Genomic DNA, 19,923 nt, shown 5'->3' with positions numbered 1-19,923 from the left:
TTTTCTTTAGTACTTCAATTTGGTCCCACATGGCTGTATGATTGTATTGTATACAGTGTTCGGCTATTGCAGATTTTTCAGGTTGTTTAAGTCTGGTGTGTCGCTGGTGTTCTTTCATTCTGTCTTCAATGTTTCTTCCCGTTTCACCTATGTAAGTGGCGTTACATTCACAGGTGATCCTATAGATGCCTGGTGTCTTTAATCCCAATGGGTCTTTTGCAGTTGGTAGTAAACTCCTGATCTTCGGTGGAGGGCAGTGTACAGTCTTGATGTTGAATTTCTTCAATAGTCTTGCTAGTTGGTTGGAGGTTTTTCCCATATATGGAATAGCTGCAATATTTTCCTTGTCTGCCATGTTGTCCTCTTTAGTGGTGCAATTTCTGCTACTGTATTTTCTCATGGCTGTCTTGATCTGTTTCGACGAATATCCGTTGAATTTGAATACCGTTTCCAGGTGAGACAGTTCTGTGCTTATATTATCTGGATCTGCTATTTGGTATGCTCTGTGTATTAGAGTATTTAACACTCCCATCTTCTGTGCAGGATGATGAAAACTGGTCGCATCGAGGTAGAGATCAGTGTGCGTGGGTTTCCTGTAGATTGAATGGCCTAGACTTCCATTTGGTTTCTTGTATACGAGTACGTCCAGGAACGGGAGTCTTCCTTCTGTTTCTGTTTCCATAGTGAACTGGATGTTGCGGTGTATAGAATTCTGATGCTTCAGGAATTCGTCGAGTTTCTGTCTGCCATGGGGCCATATGACGAATGTGTCGTCTACATATCTATAGAATACTTTAGGTTTATATGTTGCTGTTTCTAGCGCCTTGTGTTCAAAATACTCCATATAGAAGTTCGCCATTACTGGAGAGAGAGGAGAGCCCATTGCCACACCATCGCTTTGTTCAAAGAAATTATCTTGGTAACTGAAGTAGGTAGACGTTAGGGTGTGTCTGAAGAGATGTACTATATCCTTGCTGAAGTGCGATTCCAGGAGTTTAATAGAATCTTCTAGTGGTACCCTCGTAAAGAGAGAAACCACATCAAAGCTGACGAGTATGTCATCGGCGTTTGTCTTGATGGTGTGTAGTAGTTGTACGAAATGGCTGGAGTTTCTGATGTGGTGTGTACACTCTCCTGTTATTGGCTTTAGCAGTCCAGTTAGTTTCTTGGCCAGGTTGCACGTGGGGCCTCTTATGGTGTTGACTATGGGTCGTAATGGAACTTCTTTCTTGTGTATCTTCGGAAGGCCATAAATCTTTGGTGGTATTGAACCGGAAGGTTTAAGCCTCTTCTTTTCTTCTTCATTCAGACTGGAACTTTGTATTAATCTGTACGTTTTCTTTTCGATGGCCTTGGTTAGATCTCTGTCAATTTTCCTATATGCTGGATCTTCCAGTAGGCGTGTCAATTTGGAGTGATAGTCTTCCCTGTTGAGAATGACGGTCGCATTCCCCTTGTCTGCTGGTAATATTATGATGCAGTCATCTGCTCCTAGGTCAATGAGGGCTTTCCTTTCTTCACTAGATAGGTTGTATTTTGGCTTCTGCTGCTTGGCCCTCATAAGGACCGTAACGGCTTGTGTGCGTATGTGGTCTGCTGCTTCTTGGTCTAAGTGTTTTATTGCTTGTTCAATAGCGCTTACAGTTTCCATGATGGGAATGTGTTTTGGCGTTGGAGCGAATTTCAGGCCTTTGCATAGAAGACTTGTAGCTGCTTCACTTAGTCTTTTGCTGGAGAGATTCACCACTGCTTTTCCTCTTCTCGGATGAGATGGTTCAGGGTTTTGTCTTCGGTTAAGCTTTTCGAATTTCTTCTTAAGATGAACTGTGTGTAATTCATGCTGCCTGCTACCATAAGCATACGTGATGGAATCTACCCATTCCCAGTCCCAGGAGTGGAGCACTGTTGGTAGATACAGAAGTAGATGCTTCAATTCCCTGTCGTGCTGGTCTAGTCTTCTGTGAAGTTCCTGTATTTGTTCCCTGACTAGAGCGTGACTGGCCCTGATAAGGACCCGTTGTGCCTTCTGTGACTTGATGTGACTGGTTACCTTGGCGAAATCTGGAATGATACTTTGGTCTCTGCATCGTAGTAGAAAGGCCAATCGAGATAACAACTTCCCTTTTGTTCTGCGGAGTGTCTGGAGTCTGTTTATCTTCCTGTAAATATCCTCCCCGTAAAGGTTTGTCAATATGATCTTGAAGCTTTGCTGGCGTCTACTATTAATCCAAAGTTCTCGGGATTGCTGCCAGAGTGAGTGTTGCTGTGCTGAGCTTTCGTTACCATACAGCGGCAACATCTTCAGAGCTATGTGTTGGAGTGTGCTGGTCGTACAACTTATATTGTGGTCTTTAGGAATTGAACACAGCATTTCCATATCCAGATAATATAAGCACAGAACTGTCTCACGTGGAAACGGTATTCAAATTCAACGGATATTCGTCGAAACAGATCAAGACAGCCATGAGAAAATACAGTAGCAGAAATTGCACCACTAAAGAGGACAACACGGCAGACAAGGAAAATATTGCAGTTATTCCATATATGGGAAAAACCTCCAACCAACTAGCAAGACTATTGAAGAAATTCAACATCAAGACTGTACACTGCCCTCCACCGAAGATCAGGAGTTTACTACCAACTGCAAAAGACCCATTGGGATTAAAGACACCAGGCATCTATAGGATCACCTATGAATGTAACGCCACTTACATAGGTGAAACGGGAAGAAACATTGAAGACAGAATGAAAGAACACCAGCGACACACCAGACTTAAACAACCTGAAAAATCTGCAATAGCCGAACACTGCATACAATACAATCATACAGCCATGTGGGACCAAATTGAAGTACTAAAGAAAAGCAAACAGTTCTGGGACAGGAAAATACATGAATCTCTATTCATCCGTTCATACAAGCCATCCCTCAACAGAGACGAAGGTTATCATCTACCTGACATCTGGATCCAGCTTCTCAGTACGAAAAGAACCATCAGCCAATCAGAGAGCAGTTTCCACCAGCAAAATCAGAGCACGCCATTGGCCAACAAAACCAACCAATAGAAACACAGCAATTCCTAAAGACCACAATATAAGTTGTACGACCAGCACACTCCAACACATAGCTCTGAAGATGTTGCCGCTGTATGGTAACGAAAGCTCAGCACAGCAACACTCACTCTGGCAGCAATCCCGAGAACATTGGATTAATGAGAGACAGCATTGTCGAGCTTTCTTTCAAATACATTCTCCTCTGTCATTTTCTCACCTTTATTGGTTCGTATATAAATTTCTTATGAGTCGTCGATCTTTCCATTTCAATTCAACCTTCTTTAAAACTACAAAAACTCTCCAATTCGCTCTCTCAAAAGGCTTTTGTAGATCAATAAATAGAACATACAATTTTTTCCCTTTTTCTATAAACCCTTAATAATCCGATCGCATTTCTTGTGCCTTTATCTCTCCTGGTTCCAAGCTGTTCCTTCTAAATTTCTTTCATTCGTTCTTCCGTACAATCTTCTGTTCAGTATTAAAACATAATTTTTGCTGCATGTGATATGAGACAAATAGTTTTATAATCCTTACATCTTTCTGGGTTCGATATCTTAGCCATTGATATCATGACAGCCTTCATGAAATCTTTTGCCCACACTTCTGTTTCATATAATTATTGCAGAATAAAAAACATATTTTTGCCCGTGTCTCTCATATTCTTTTAGTGAATTCGTATCCCTGTTGCCAATTCATTCCTAATCTTCTATATAGCCTTTCAAACTCATCTGAAAAAAACACTAAACCCTTTATCAACCTCGTGTACTTCATTTTCTAATTCAACATCTAGGCCACACGATCTATTCTTACTCTCATACTCAAGTCTTCAACATATTCTTCCAATGTTCTAAGGCTTCACTTTTATCGCTGACTAGCTAATCATTCTTATTTTGTACTTAAACTGAAAGATTCCATTTCTTATTTTCTACTGCAATCGTAATACTCCCTTGTTCCATAGACTCTTCCATAGACCCCCTTGTTCCATCTTCTTGTACGTTTCCTCATATTTCCCAACTCTTTCTGATGTCCCTGTATTTTCTTTTCTCAAAACTCTTCCCTTATCTTGCCTGTTTCCCTTCGTAACTTGTTTAACTTCCTATACATATTTCTGCCCTCTTTTGTATTAACCGGTTTCCACGCCTTCCCTCATTTGCAGCAACATCTGTTTTGTATACCATGGTTCCTTAGCCGTTTTGTGTTCGTGGTAACCTACTACTTCTTCTGCAGGCTGATTTTGTCTACTTTTCTTCTGCCTACATTTTTCTGTTTAATATCCACTTCGACCAGCACAAGATTGTGGGAGGAGAAAATGTCGACCCCAAGAATTCAAGTTTTTTCTATATCCGTCTCAAATTGTAACACATTCTATTTGATATTTTCTGCCATCTATTAAGGACATCCATATATATCTTCTTCTATTGTACTGATTGAACCAAGTGTTCCCAATTACTAGTGAATTCTGTCTACAGAAATTGACCAGACTCTCTTCCCTTTCTCTTGACCAGACCGCATGGGAATCTCCCATTACAATAACGTACCCCTGCCTATATTTTTTTCCATTTTTATGATTTTCCTCTACTTCTTCGGATGTATGTAAAGTGATCGGTGCGTATATGTATATCATCACTAGATTCATCATTTTCCTTAACATCTTAAAGTCATAACTCTATCATGAACGAATTCTTCTTTCATTACCTTCCCTTCTAAAGCGCTTACCAAGAATTATTATCACACCGTTACAACCGCCTTTTTTATTACTTGTGCAAAACATATTATATCATTTGCTTCTTAACTCCCAATTACGTTTTCATCTACCTTCACGAACTCCTACTAAGTCTAGATTATTTTGTATAATTTCTTCTTTAAGATTTTCTAATTTCCCTGCGTATAACATAGTACAAATGTTCGATGTCCATATCTTTTGCTCTTGTTGGTCTTCCCTTTTCTAGCTATCTTTGCCGCATTGTCCTCTCTCGGCAATAGTCCTTCCCAAGACATCCTCCTCCCGGAGATCCGAATGGGTAGAATATTTGACATCCCGAACTATATTTTGATCTGCGAAAGAACATTGTATACAAGCCTCCAAAAGTGGATTACCACCTGCAATAGTAGGCAATCCCAAAAACATGGTCATTATAGTGGTTGAAAATTAGAAAGGCATTGGACCAAACCTCAATTTTGTTACAAATATTGCAGTGTGGCAAACTGCAAATAAGAGATCACAATTAATTGTTATGACGATTTTATTATCGTGAAGGCAATGGGTGACATAAAAAGTTACAAAATGATCTTACTTAGGCAGTTCAAACAAGACGAATGGTAAGAAATAGATATCAGAGGAAAGCAGTTTCTCTCCTTTTCCAAAAAAAAACTCGTAAAAAAGGTTCCATAATATGAAGGCTTAATATAAAAGCCTACACTGAAAAAAAATGTAGGTAGCATACTTAAAAAGATAACTTACATGCGTAATTCCTGTAGTTTTTGGACTTAACGTACGGCAGACGTATAACTGAAAACGCATGTTTTATAATACTTTCTGTATAAGTGTTCCATCTATACGTACTTTCCGTATGAAACAATGTAGGCGGTCAGGATCTCACATACGAATGGACGTATATAACATATAGCTGACGAAGGTGACATAAGTATATGCATGTAATATACGGAAAACTGTTAGATGTCAGACATCCTGCAACGGCATGATGTAACACCTAAGGGCAGTGCCTATGTAGCATACGGATAACGTATGCTCCGTACTAATTACTACAGTAAGCAAAAGAATCCGTATATTTGTATAATATACCGCTGTCCGGAGAACGGATTTTTCTCTGTGTAACAGCACAAAAATAATCATCCCTAGTAAACGGAAAGAGAGACAAGCACAGAATAAGGGACACTAGTACCGTAGCAGATTTGCGGCCCTACCATGCAAGATAGAGATGGGACCCTAGTTGTAAACCCAATTGTTATAATAATAATAATAATAATAATAATAATAATAATAATAATAATAATAATAATAATAATAAATCGTTTCCTTTTCAAAATTTCTGACTTTTCCTAAGAGCATGTGTACATATAGCAGTCATGTGTGCACTTTTGTAAATGAGCGGTCCCAAAGGGCAAAAGGGATGGAAATCTCCGAGAGGGAGAGAGAGAGGAACAAAAAATTTCTTAACATAAATTCTAGGTCAAAGTTCGAAACACTTCATTTTGACAGGTGTTTTTTTTTCTTTCTCTTTTTTCAGAAACAGAAAAGTTCTGGCGGCTAAGAAGTTACAGTATATAATATTGCAAATTTCCAAGTAGGTTTATTTACATTGCAATTTGTAGTCATAAAGAAATTGACATTAGAAGACGTTATTGTAAAAATTAAGTTTCATTTCTTCATCCATGGCAAGTCTTAGGGGACCCCTATACCTCGTACCCGAATATCGATATCGAAAATTTAGAATGTTGACATATCGATGTCGATGTATTCGCGATATCGAATGTTGATATATGTCAATATCGGTATCGACGATATCGATATATCGACATATCGCACAGGGCTAGATTCCAGAAATCATATTGACATTGGATTTTATTGGAATAATAATAATAATAATAATAATAATAATAACACTGTTCGACAAAATTAAGCTTCATTTTTTTTATTTTTTATTTATTTTTTATTTATTTATTTATTTATTTATTTATTATTTTTTAATTTTTATTTTTTTTTGCATGAAAGCAGGTGTTCCTTATAGCTTTTGAGCTGTTGAAAACGAATCTGAACTTAGTTTTGGTCCTGCACCCTCAGATTTTGAAATAATGTCAGTTAAAGTAGATTTTGATTAAAATTTTAAGGAAATCGCAGAACTGCAGGTTTGAAGCGTTTGTGCTCCTTTCCTAACTACCTCAGAATAATAAATGATACCTCGTTGGAAATCGTGTGGAGCACAAATTCCAACGGTAAACATGTAGGACCCATCGAGCTCAATTTGTAGAAGAAGAAGAAGGCAAAAATATTGAAAAAAACTGGGAAAACGGGTTTTCTGAAGAAATTTAGAAAAATTTGCAAAACTGACTGTCACGTTATGCAAACGTAAGCTCGGTAACTTATAGCCTTTATTAGGTGTACTATATTAAAAAATCAGAGAGATAGCTCAAACACAAGGGGAGTAAAAGAGTCTGGAAATTATTTTAAAAAATGGGAAAATTAATATTTGGAGAAATTTCAAACTTTTGCAAAATTTACACTTGCGATACTCGTTCATAAGCTCAGTAACACATATCCAATACAATCATTATATTAAGCGATTCATAGAGATTGCTCTAGGTGGGAAAAAGTTGGTTAACTCGAATAAACAAAGAAATATACTCGTATGTACAATACAAATATTGACATTATGATATAGAAGTATATATGTGACCAAAGAACACTGTATATGATTTATCTAGTTCATTGTTTTGCTTTTGACCTTGCTCCTATTAGATAAAGTCACAAATTTTGGAAAGGAAACGAGTTTTTAATAATTAATAATAATAATAATAATAATAATAATAATAATAATAATAATAATAATTATTATTATTATTATTATTATTATTAATTAATAATAATAATAATAATAATAATAATAATAATAATAATAATAGTTATTATTATTATTATTATTATTATTTTATTACAATTGGGTTTACAACTAGGATCTCATCTCTTTATCTTGCTTGGGCGGGCCGCAAGTCTGCTACGCCACTAATGTCCCTTATTTTGTGTTTTTCTCTCTTTCCCTTTAGTGTGAATGTTTATGTTTGTGCTGTTAGGATTTATATTAAGCCTTTACATTATGTAACTTTTTCCTTTTTACGAATTTTTTTTTTTTTTTTTTTTTTTTTTGAAAAAATAGAGAAATTGCTTTCCTCTTATATCTATTTCTTACCATTCGTCTTGTTTGAACTGCTTAAATAAGATCATTTTGTAACTTTTTATGCCACCCATTGCCATTACAAAAATAAAATAATCATTTAATAATTTAATAATTCTTAACCATTTATTATATTCTCTTATTGCACTTTGCCACACTGCTACATTTGTAACAAAATTGAGGTTTGCTCCAAAGCCTTCCTAATTCTCAACTACCATAACGATCGTGTTTTTTGTATTGCCTAGTATTGCTGGAAAGGGAGAATTGCAGATAGTAATCCAATTTAGAGTTGTCCATATATATGTTCTTTTTCTGCCAACACCAAAGTAGCAGAAAATAGAGTGATGGCTTCCAGCCCGCAGTATCTCAGCCGTTAAGGTCACTCTGACCACGCCTGGGAATAATGTTCAAGTTGCCTCACCAATTACTATGATTTTGTTCAGCAGCTACTGGAGAGCTCATTTTTCGATTGGGTACTCCATTTAGACCAATTCGGTATGGGTGGCTCTTCTGGTAATAAACGTCGCCGACATAGCTTTTTTTCTTATAGCATGCAATCCTTTACACCTGGCACTTAAGTCTCATCGTAAAGGTGGTATTTACTGGGGATGCTACTGAGTATAGGTCTACATAAATTTCAAACAAATTACCTTTTTAAAAGATATTACGCATGTATTGTCTTTAAAACTTAGCAATCATTCCTATTCCTTGGGAATGAAATCGATCAAAGATAAGGAGTTAAATTTAACTACACCCCTTTCCTTGAAATACGTCGTTTGCTTCTGCTATATACAACACTATTAATATGATATGCTAAAATTGTTTTTACTTTGATACTAGATAATATTGCTTACCCTTGTTTCGTTTTATTACAGGAACGGTGTATCCATCCTTATCAACAAAAGTTTGTAGCAACTCTTCACCTAAACAGATGGAATACATGACAAATGCAAAAATGGCACTCAATTCCTTTCTCATTGTTTTCACTTTTCCTTCAGGTCCTTAACTGAAAAAAAATGTGAACACGAAATGTTTATTAGTTTCTTAAACAATAGAGAATGTACATTTTCAAACTCCTAAAACATATAGAACTCCCCTTATTTTTATTTTACACTTGTGGTATAATTCTGAACAAAATGGATGTCCAGTCAATAACTTTGGTGTAGAGTAGTGTGCTTCTAACTGGAAGTGATGTTGCGCTATCAACATTATCTAAAGCAGCAATTCCAAGTGAGCGAGCACAGTTCTTTTGATAGAAAAATGAGATATATTATTCGGGTGCAGAGAAACTTTCGCCGTGCGGCCAATAAGGATCCTGCATAATTTAAAACATTCAATAAATGATGTGATCAGTTTTGACGATTAATGGTATGGTGAGGAAACATGGTGGTAGCAACCACGGAGTATCGAAACGAAAGGTTACATATACTCCGAGATTATACAAAAGCATTTATTGAAGTGGTTATTTTAAAGTCAGATAAAAACAGTACGAGAGATTGGTGCAAAGTAATTTAAAATTCACAAAAATTTTCATTGATGGTTACGATTCGCTCAATACAAAGTCCAGATTGTATATAAAATCAAACTGAACTACCGACCAGAATGAAAAATATATCTAGTCCAAATCACTATAGGGTTAGGATGTTCAAGTGTGGACTTTTCTCTTCTAGAGCCAAAAAGGTTTCCGAGAGCAAACACAAATTATGAAGAAAATTGCCTAAGCTTTCTTTAGCTAAACCCTCTGAAACATTCGCCTCCAAGAGTAAGCTACCCTTTTTCGATATTTTCCAGAGATACCACTCATTCTATAAAGAAGCTAATGAAATACTGACCTATGAAAAAAAAACACGAAATTACTAGAACCGTTTTCGAAAACAATCCAGTTTTCGAATTTCACTCTTTATCAAATTGCCCTTATTTTGGAGTTTGAAGAAAATTCAAACTTCTCTGGAGATTCTTAAAGAAACTTAAAGTTTCTAAGTTTTCTCCAGACACATTGAACGGTCTAACCTTTAGGTCTGTGTACGTACAATGAATGATTGGCGAACAGGCTCATGGGTACACAATCATCCAAAAAAAAAAAATATTTCTTAGGTACGTAGGAGCCATGAAATAAATAAAACTTCTTGAAAACTCGACTTCCACTTTTTCACGATCATAATATTTCCTTTTCTTCTGCCGTCGTTCGAAGATGAAAAGAATTATTCAAAATGAGAAAAAATGTAGTTCAAATATGAAAAAATGCTGTGCTCAAAATATAGTGAATTCACTTCATATTTTAAAGAATTAAATTTCTAGCAATACGGCCCACGAATGACTATAACAGGCTATAGACTAAGAATATTAACATGTGTAAGCAACATTAATATAATCGTGGGGCGTCTGTAGCTCATAGCTCATATTACAGTTATTCTTGACCAGTGTTCGAACTGGAAAAAAAGCAGAGTCTGTATGTTTTATTACGATTTTGACTCGACATATCGGCTATCTAAATGTTGAAATACAGTGAGGGTTTGTTGGCTGAAACATTGCATTTCTATTTACATAATGAGTGAAAGTCACTGGAGAGCTTCTCTTTACTTAGCGGGAGGGGGGGAGCATGGAGAGACTTTGATCCATCACCAACAACTTTCTAAAAGAAATCAAATTTAAAAATCCCCTTATTATGTTGTGTTATAGAGAATTATACACGAAAATGCTCAAAAACCGAGTTTTTATATTATCAATTTTCTTCGGGAAAACTTCCGGACCCCTATATCGAATGAGTTGTATTTTAAAACGCATAAGATTCGCCCCCTACAGTAGACATCCCTAAATCGGCCCATGCTCAAAACACAACATTTAAATGAATCAAGACAGGAAGACACATACATAACAAAGAAACAATTCAATATGACACATCAAAATATAAACTAGGTGAACTTCTTTAAAGATACCTCATTTTAAAACAAATGGTAGGAACAAGACAACGAAAATGTCCGTGTTGTCAACTTTGAAATTATTTCTACATAAGAAATAACATCTTTTTAACGTGCAAATCTATTCGTCAATTATTGTGTACAAAAATGGGCTTGTAAATGGTATTTAGCATCTACTTTAAAGTGACGGTATGTTCTAATCACTGGAAAACCAGAGGGGGTATGCCTTCACCACTGAAAAACCAGAGCCAGTATGGCGTAGCACCGCATACCATCTCACTTCGACCATTGTTCTTGACTTTCTACCAAAGTTCCCTATCTGTTAATTCAGCTAATTCTTTAATTGCTTCAACACGGAAAATTCTGTCCTATTGAGAATCAAACATGATACTACACGAACAAAACTTTAAATCATTAACAATGGGGCATATTTTACATCACTTTCTTTAAAGAGGTATTGAAGCTTATTTCCCTATTTTCATTCCTCCTCCTGGAATATTTCCTGCAGAATTATTACGAATCTCTAATTTCAGTTACGATTTATTAGTTATGTTTGAAGTCAGTTGACATGTTCATATGACGTGACTAAACGTATACGTTCATACTTTCATAAACGTGTAAGTTGACTACTCTCCTTCGATTCATCATTTTTTTTAAATTGTTAATGTTACAGTAGTGCACGCAGAAGCATTTTTAAAAAATCTTTGTTTTATTCCCACGAATGCCGGCTTGGCTAAAGGAGACGGTGATGATGAGAAATGAAGGAAATGATAGAATGAAAAATTGGGAGGAAACGGGAACCCTGAGAAAACACGCATGCGGTGTTTGTCCACCACAAAGTTCACATGGCGCGAGCAGAGATCAAACCAAGGACGATATGCACCAAAGGTGAACGCTCTACCTCTTATATTTGAGTAAACGGCCTGTGTAGCAGTAAGGATATATGAAACGACCTACAGCTTAATGTGAAATCCGAACCAAATGAACTCCCAGGAATTGAACCCGGGTCCCCTACGTCAAAGACACGTAAGCTATCCATATCACCACGAGGGAGCTAACGTTACTAAACACTAACAGAAACAGGAATTATTATTAGAGTTAAGAAAAAGTACACAAATCATTGTTAGAAGCTAAGAAGAAATGAACAGAAATCATTATTATAAAGTAAAAAATAGGAAGAAATTATTATCAGAAAGTAAAGGAACAGAACATAAATCACTAACAGAGCATGAAATAGAAGTTAATATTCTTTGAGAGTAAAGATATAGCACAGAAGTCATTATTAGAGAGTAAATGGAAAGGAAGACAAATCACGAATAGAGAGTAAGAAATAAGAATAGAAGTCATTATTAGAGACTTTAGAAATAAAACAGAAATCATTAATAGCAGGTAAAGATAACGAATACAAATGATAATTAGAGAAAAAGAAATAATTGTTAGAGAGTAAAGAATAGAACAGAAATTACTAATATAGTGTAAAGAAACAGAAACAGAAATCATTATTAAATAGTAATAAAAAAACGGAAACAGTTAATAGAAAATAAGAGAAGAAACACAAATTCATTATTAGAGAATAAGAACAAAGAACACAAATCATAATTAGAGAATAATAAAAAAGAACAGAAATTATCACTAGAAAGTTAAGAAATAGGACAGATGTCACTAATAGAGAATAAAGAAAGAAGAACAGAAATAACTATTAAAGAATAAAGAAACAGAACAGAAATAATCAATTGAGAGTAAGGGGGCAGCAGTGGCTCAATGGTAGAGCGTTTACCTCTGGTGCTTGGGGTCCCGGGTTCGATCACAGCCCCCGCCAAGTGAACTTTGTGGTGGACAAACACCGTGTGCGTGGGTTTTCTCGGGATTCTCCCGTTTCCTCCCACTTTCTTCATTCATTACTCATCACCGTTTCCTTTAGCCTAACAGACATAACCGAGGGACGTAAAACTGAAAGATTTCATTTCAATTGAGAGTAAAGAAAGAACAGATATCACTATTAGAAGATAAAGAAATAGAACAGAAATCACTAATATAGAGTAAACAAAAGAAAACATAAATCATTATGAGAGATAAGCAAATATAACAGAACTTATTAGTATAGAGTAAAGAAAAGAACAGCATGAATCATTTTTAGAAAGTACACAAAAAGAACAAAAATCATTAAAGAGCCTTAAGAAAAAGAGATGGAGGTACAGTACATTTGAAATAATTTTAAGGTATTACTCGAGCAGACGGTTCTACCAAATTTTCACACATTTATTGTATTTTCCGGTTTCTTTTTGCAGAACACACTAAATGAGAAGCTACTGTTAAACCACGAACCAACTTGTGCTAGCTGATCATTAAAAAGCACGAACGCTACCTAACGGAGGGCAGGAGCGTAGCAGGGGAGCCAGAGCGTTAGCGACGGGGTGCGCCCGTAGGGAGTAGGCGCGTTAGCGACGGGGTTATATGCATAAACGAGGATAGTGAAAAAATACTTTAAAATATCCGTAATAACCGTCTGCTCGAGTGAACCCTATCTTGGATATGGCAAAATGAACCAATGTATTGCAAATGTCAATATTTTCTCCTCAGTTAATTTCGATCCTTCAAAAAAGGTATTTTTTACAGCTGATACACGAGTGTTACACTGTCTTCCTTTCTTACCTTTACAACAGAAAAATTTGTATGTATTGCCTCTGTTCTGAATTTTTACTTCTTTTCCAGACTTCGCAGAGTTGATTTTACGCTTCATCATTCCATGATGCTGCAGAAACTTTATGATATGACGCTCTTTATCACAAAATTCTTTGCAATAAAACTGTATGTTTGCATTACATCCATCGCACAGGTCCATGAATAACGTATGAACCGGAAATTCCCGACGTTCATTTCTACCCTATTTGCATTCTTGTATTCTTCCGCCTTCCGCTTCAGTAAATAGTTACACATAAAATACCTTCATTACCATTCAAAATCCATTTCAATATGTTGTGCAATAACAGAAATTACTTATATTAACACTCATTCCTTCACGAAAAATGTTTCACATCATATTTTAACTATAAATTTTGTTTTTGATAGAACCGTCTGCTCGAGTGAACCCAATTTTAAATCTTATTGTATCTTGTGAAATTGGGAATTTGAAGGAGGAACGGCTCTGATATTGATATCTCTATCTGGAATTGTAATGTGAAAAAATATTCCTTTTTTTTATATTTCTTGGCACTTTAACAAAATTTACTCCCGAAAAGTATATTTTTATTGATGAAATGTGGTATTAAAATGAGGTGTCACATGCTATGATTTTCATTTTTCAAACTTCACTTTAATTCAAAATGGCGGATTTCAAGATGGCTGCCGTCAAGGATACCCTTACCGTATCATTTCCCTCTAGGCATAATATGTATTACTGAAGCTTTTCGCCCCTTATTATCATTAATATGCGGGTTAGAAGCGGAGGTAAGGGACTTCCGTACGTAGTAAGTGAACAATTAAATGCCAGTAACTTTTCTCCAAATGAGTGTATCTCAAAACTAGTTTCACCATTGTCTTTCTGATTAAATTCTAGTCCGAAATTATGTATCATATTACCCTATTCCCATTTTAAAAACTTGACCTTAATTCAAAATGGCGGATTTCAAGATGGCTGCCGTCAAGATCATGTTTACCATACAAATTCCCCCTAGGTCTTATATGTATCTGCATAGTTGTTGTTTATGTAGACGCTCTCTTTACAAAGGTTAGTAAGAAAGTTCTGCAGTAGTCTCTAATAACCACATCACAACTCTTAAAAATTATAAAAAGTAGAAAACATGCACCATGGCAAAAATTTCTGTCATCACAAATAATGCATATATGTCCTCTATCGGCTACAAAAATTTCATTGAAATCGGAGCCGGACAATTGGGTGATGTCCCTTGTAAGTTTTTATATCTACTGGAAGTACCCTATACATTTTAAATCAAGTAACGTAACCATGTGTAATTTTTACAATGCTTCTAATTATCCCCCTTGAAAGGAAAAATTTTCAGTTTCCAGATTCTGTCTTTTACTTGTATAGCAAGTCCTTTATTTGTACCACATTTAAAGTTTCCCTGTCTACAGTAAGTACCTATAGGTTTTTAATCAAGTCACGTAACTTTGGCCTTCCCCTTAATTTTTCTCCTTGGAGGGTAAATTTTCTAGTTTTCAGATTCTTTTCCTTTATTTTATCATAAATCCTACACTTGTGCCAAATTCTAAGTGTACGTGTTTACAAGAAGTACCCTATAGATTTTTTACGTAATTTTTGCCCCGCCCGTATTTTTCTAACTTGGAGGGAGAAATTTTCAGCTTTCTCTCTCTCTCTTGTTTTCCTTTTATCTGTATCACCAATCGTACATATGTGTCACATTTCATGTTTCTATGCCTACAAGAAGTATCCAATAGCTTTTGAATCAAGTGAATTAAGTTTGGCTGACCCCTATTTTCCCTTTAGAGGGGGAAGTTTGTAAGTTTCGGTATTTTTTCTTTGCTTGTATCACTAATTTTACTTTTGTGCCAAATTTTAAGTTTCCATGTCTGCAGAAAGTGCCACGTAGGTTTTGATAAATGAGTGAGTGTCAAAATTTTTAGAGTTTTGGGGGATTTCATGACCCTCTTTCTTTTAAATGGTTGGGAATAAAACATTTAATATTTATAAAGGACATGGCCTGATTCAGGTTAATTTTCGTTGCACATCTTACTGACAAGGGAAATTATGGATGTTCGAAAAATGTTTGTAATATACTGAAACTTGGCTTGGCGCACTGTCCCTACTTGGAGCGCTCTGTGTTACAACTTGGCTTTAGGTCTGATTGAGAGGACAGTTATTTCATTAACTAACGCAGCTTGCGATTCAATATGAAGTAGCAACCAAATTAAGTTGCCAGAGAATGCACGAGTGTACAGCACGTATGAACCCTGCGGGAACGCAATAAAGATTACTAAGAGTTACATCATCCAAACACACTAGTTTGTCGTGAACGGAATTATCATAAATCGTATCACCGGGAAGGCCCCCATGACCGATACAGCTCTTAAACTTGTTTCATAGAATCAAGTTTTACAGTTTCGTGCTAGTATACAAAATGCGGAGAAGTTGTATGATGTAGGAAAAAATGATACGCACAATGTCCATTGATTCTATGTTGCTCTTAAAGATATTTAAGTGGTTGCTGTTAAGTACGAAGAGAAATAGGATGTAAAATCGTTTATTATTATTATTATTATTATTATTATTATTATTATTATTATTATTATTATTATTATTATTATTAATAATAATAATAATAATAATAATAATAATAATAATAATAATAATAATAATAATAATAATAATAATAATAATAATAATAATAATAAAAAGAAGAAGAATAAGAAGAAACTACATGCGAAAATTGATACATCGTGTGTAGTGCAATCATAAGCAAATACTCGTGATGTGAAACCACTGAAACAATGCAGTCTCCAGTGTGACATAAAGAAGAATGCTTCTGCGTGTTCGATTTCTGACAGACCTGGTATAAGTGATTCTCAAGAAATACCAATTTGTGACAATGTTCCTGTTAGATTTCCACAAAAAGGGAATTTTGTTTAAAAACGAATTCACTCAAAAGAAGAAGGAATAAAAACGCGTACTTTGTGTAGTAGACGATTGATGATTGGATTGGATTTTGAGTTTAACGTCCCGTTCAGTAACGAGCCTTTATGAGACGTGGACCTACAGCTTATCTTATCGTGGGATTCGAACCACATGAGCCCCGCCGGAAATCGAACTCGGGCCTTTCACGCCAAAGGCGTGTGCGCTATTGACGAGGAGAGCTCTCGACGCTTAATAGTGTAGATGAGATATTGTTAGATTTAATCGTATCAAATTACTGAAACCCAAGAACACCACAGAAGAATTTGTTTTAACACAAAGCTTGTAATGTGTATTAACTGACTCCTTGAGCTTGAATGGAAGACACCACGTAAACATTAGATAACTTTTTAATGTATTCCAATTCATTATTAATTAAGTCTTTGGTTGTTATTAAAGACATAGATTAGTGTTGTGCAAATAAAGGAGAAAAGCTGCTCGATTTCTGTAATGGCATGATTGCAGGGTTTTAGTTTATTCAGATATTTGTTGCTGGAAAACGTACAGTATATTGGAAAACTTAAATTGTCCCATTTCAATGCAGATATCTTCAATAGAGAATAACTCAATCTCTGAGAAAGATTGAAAAATATTTGTAAATGAGTCGGTAATATTTGTTACCATATGTGTAACGTTTCTTGTTACGAAGATGTTACTGTTTTTCTAAAGACAAAGGTTTCTATTCAGAGAAACTTTTTCAAAAATTTGTATATTTTTTTACATTATGAAAAATATCATGCTCGCTTCAAATGACAAAGCAGTAAAGCACGTAAATTATCTTTTTCATCTCGTTCTCGAGAATTCTTGTTAATGCGTGTAGCGTTCGTTTCTTACATAATGTTTCATCTTCGGTATGTCATTAAAATATGAAACCAAGGTCATGAGCACCCTCCCTGTTGGTCTAGCGTCTAGAATAGTGGTTCTCAAACTTGTTGTTACTGCGACCCACATTAAATAGTTAAAAAGTATTTTGTGGCCCTCCTACTTTTATTCAAATACATACTGACATTCTACGTAATGATGGTGGTTTATTTCGAAGCAATTAAATTTTGTAAATCATATCTCTAATTCCAGCTCAATCAATAACAGGCCGTACGACTGATTAACATGAAATTTATTTGGGGATGTTGTGAATACCCCGAGCGACCATGATTGTTACAAAGTAGAGTTCGATGATTAAATATTAATAAATAAAAATTTAGTTGATTTCTTTTATGTCTATCGCAAATATCTCACTTTCAAATTAAATTGCAATGTAAATTTATGAGTATATTGTCCCTGTCGATACAAGAATATCAGTCGGTGACGATCGAGGAAGTGTAATGTAAATTCTTTCTCAGTAATTGTATCATATGAAATTGTACACAGGCGGAAAAGGTTAAAGTGTTGCCATAAAAAGGAACACAGATCTAACACTACTCCCGACCAATACCCTACTCAGCTCATTCACTATCTTTTCATTCTAACCCAGCATCTCTACTGACTGTATAGTAGGACAGGGCTCTGAACTCTGAATAACCACTTAGTTTTCATCTCAATAACAAACGCTTCCAATTTTCGTTTTCTGAATAATACTTCATAACATATGATTCTGCATCAAAATAAAATGTTCACAATTAAAAGGAAAAACTTCTCGTGACCCACTAAGAAACGATCCGCGACCCACACTTTGAGAAACACTGGTCTAGCCCGTGTGCTTTGGTGAACATTGTTCCGAGTTCCATTTCCGGTAAGAAAGTACAAAAATTTAATTTCACAATCATTCACTTCTCTTAAATCTAAATCTACGCTCACTCGGTCCTGTACGTAGGCCCTACATAGTAATAGCATAAAAGAATCGTAAGGATAATTCATAAAAGTAAGCAATTTTCTTCTCTGCCTTGCAAGACTTTTTTTCTGTAAATTTACAGGATTCTGCTGCCATTCCATTACTGTTTAACCTAGTGTAACGCAAGAAATAGTTAAGGGGCCGCGGTGGCTCAGTGGTAGAATGTTCACCTCTGGTGCATGGGATCCCTGATTCAAACCCAAGTTGCGCCAAGTGGACTTTGCGGTGGAAAAACACCATGTGTGTGGGTTTCCTCCGAGTTCTCCCGTTTCCTCCCACTTTTTTCATTCCAGCATTTCATTCATTTCTTATCATCACCGTCTCCTTTAGCCTAGCCTGCATAACCGTGGGACGTAAAACTCAAAGATTTCATTTCATTTTCTTTTGCAAGAAATAGTTAATATTAAAATAATTGGCACTTAAGCTAATATTACGATAAAACACTTTTTAATTTCAACCAATTATAGGGTAGTCCAGTGGTTCTCAACCGATGTGTCGCGACACATTGGTGTGTTACGAAGACACCTAAAGTGTGTGGCGAAATTTTAGAATTTAAAAATCATGAAGAATTTAATAATAATTAATGAAAATCGAGAAAGACTGTACCAGTCAGCGTCTTCAGCGGCAGCAATGATGCTCGGTGCTATATAGAGTCATTATAAATACTAATAGGTTTCAGTATTATAATAAGACATTATTATTATTATTATTATTATTATTATTATTATTATTATTATTATTATTATTATTATTATTATTATTTATAATAATAATAATATCAAACAAGTGTGGGGCGATGTCTGGAAGTTCACTAAAGTGTGTCGTCAGTCAAAAAAGGTTGAGAACCACTTTGGTAGTTACTGCTTTTGGTTGTAATTGAATAACGCCACGGAAGAACTTTTCCTTGTGATTCATAGTAGCTTTGGGCTTAAATTCTAATAGTAAATTATCTTAACTACCCTTACCTTGCTATCTTGTGGAATTTGCACACTTCACGATGGAAACCGTGAGTCGTAGCTTCTCACCTTCTCCTATACAACGTAACAAACTGCAGAAAACGAAAACCGTGAGGAATTTTTTTGTACTTTATAAAGCCTAAACTTGGAAGTATAAAGCCAGCAACTAACCTATGAACACTCAATAACAAGAATGTATTCATCAATTTGCATTTCAACGTAGGCACGAGGATAGCAACTTCCTCGCCGTTGGATGCTATGCCTCCGGCGTTTTGATGGGTTTGGCGAGGTCAACGTATACGCATTTCATTGCCTTCATTTCGAGGAGGAAAATAATGTGAATAATTCCGTTTGGTAATCCATCCACAATAATAATAATAATAATAATAAGTAAATTTATCTTTATTCGGCGGGAAGCAGGTCGCTTTTATCAGTAGTATGTTGATACTTTTGTTAATTTTAATAACATTGAATAGAAAAATCGCCATCATTTGTGTTTTGGCATCGCTGGTTTTGTACTTGCTGAAAGCTGACAAGAAAGATTCGACTTAATATACGCTTCAATTAAAATGCAGTATTGATATTCACGTTATCTTACAAACTATTCGCTTTA

The 19,923-nt window shown here is 35.5% G+C and overlaps 1 protein-coding gene across 1 annotated transcript in view; it reads right to left on the bottom strand.

The window, feature by feature from the left end:
• LOC145681523 (hemolymph lipopolysaccharide-binding protein-like) overlaps nt 1–19,511 on the bottom strand; it is a 46,424-nt gene extending 26,913 nt beyond the window's left edge. Inside the window, exons 1-2 of the mRNA XM_081753168.1 lie at nt 19,320–19,511; nt 8,816–8,967 (exon numbers count right to left, since the gene is read on the bottom strand). Of these exons, the coding sequence (XP_081609294.1) occupies nt 8,816–8,939 (124 nt within the window). The 5' untranslated portion in view covers nt 8,940–8,967; nt 19,320–19,511. The remainder of the gene's footprint in view (nt 1–8,815; nt 8,968–19,319) is intronic.
• Between the last annotated feature and the right edge of the window lie 412 nt (nt 19,512–19,923).

Source organism: Thermobia domestica, chromosome 3 (assembly GCF_964235325.1).
Source record: "Thermobia domestica chromosome 3, izTheDome1.hap1.1, whole genome shotgun sequence".
Classification (NCBI taxonomy): domain Eukaryota; kingdom Metazoa; phylum Arthropoda; class Insecta; order Zygentoma; family Lepismatidae; genus Thermobia; species Thermobia domestica.
The sequence above is the reverse complement of the archived record's forward strand: the minus strand, read 5'-3'. Positions and strand labels throughout refer to the sequence as shown.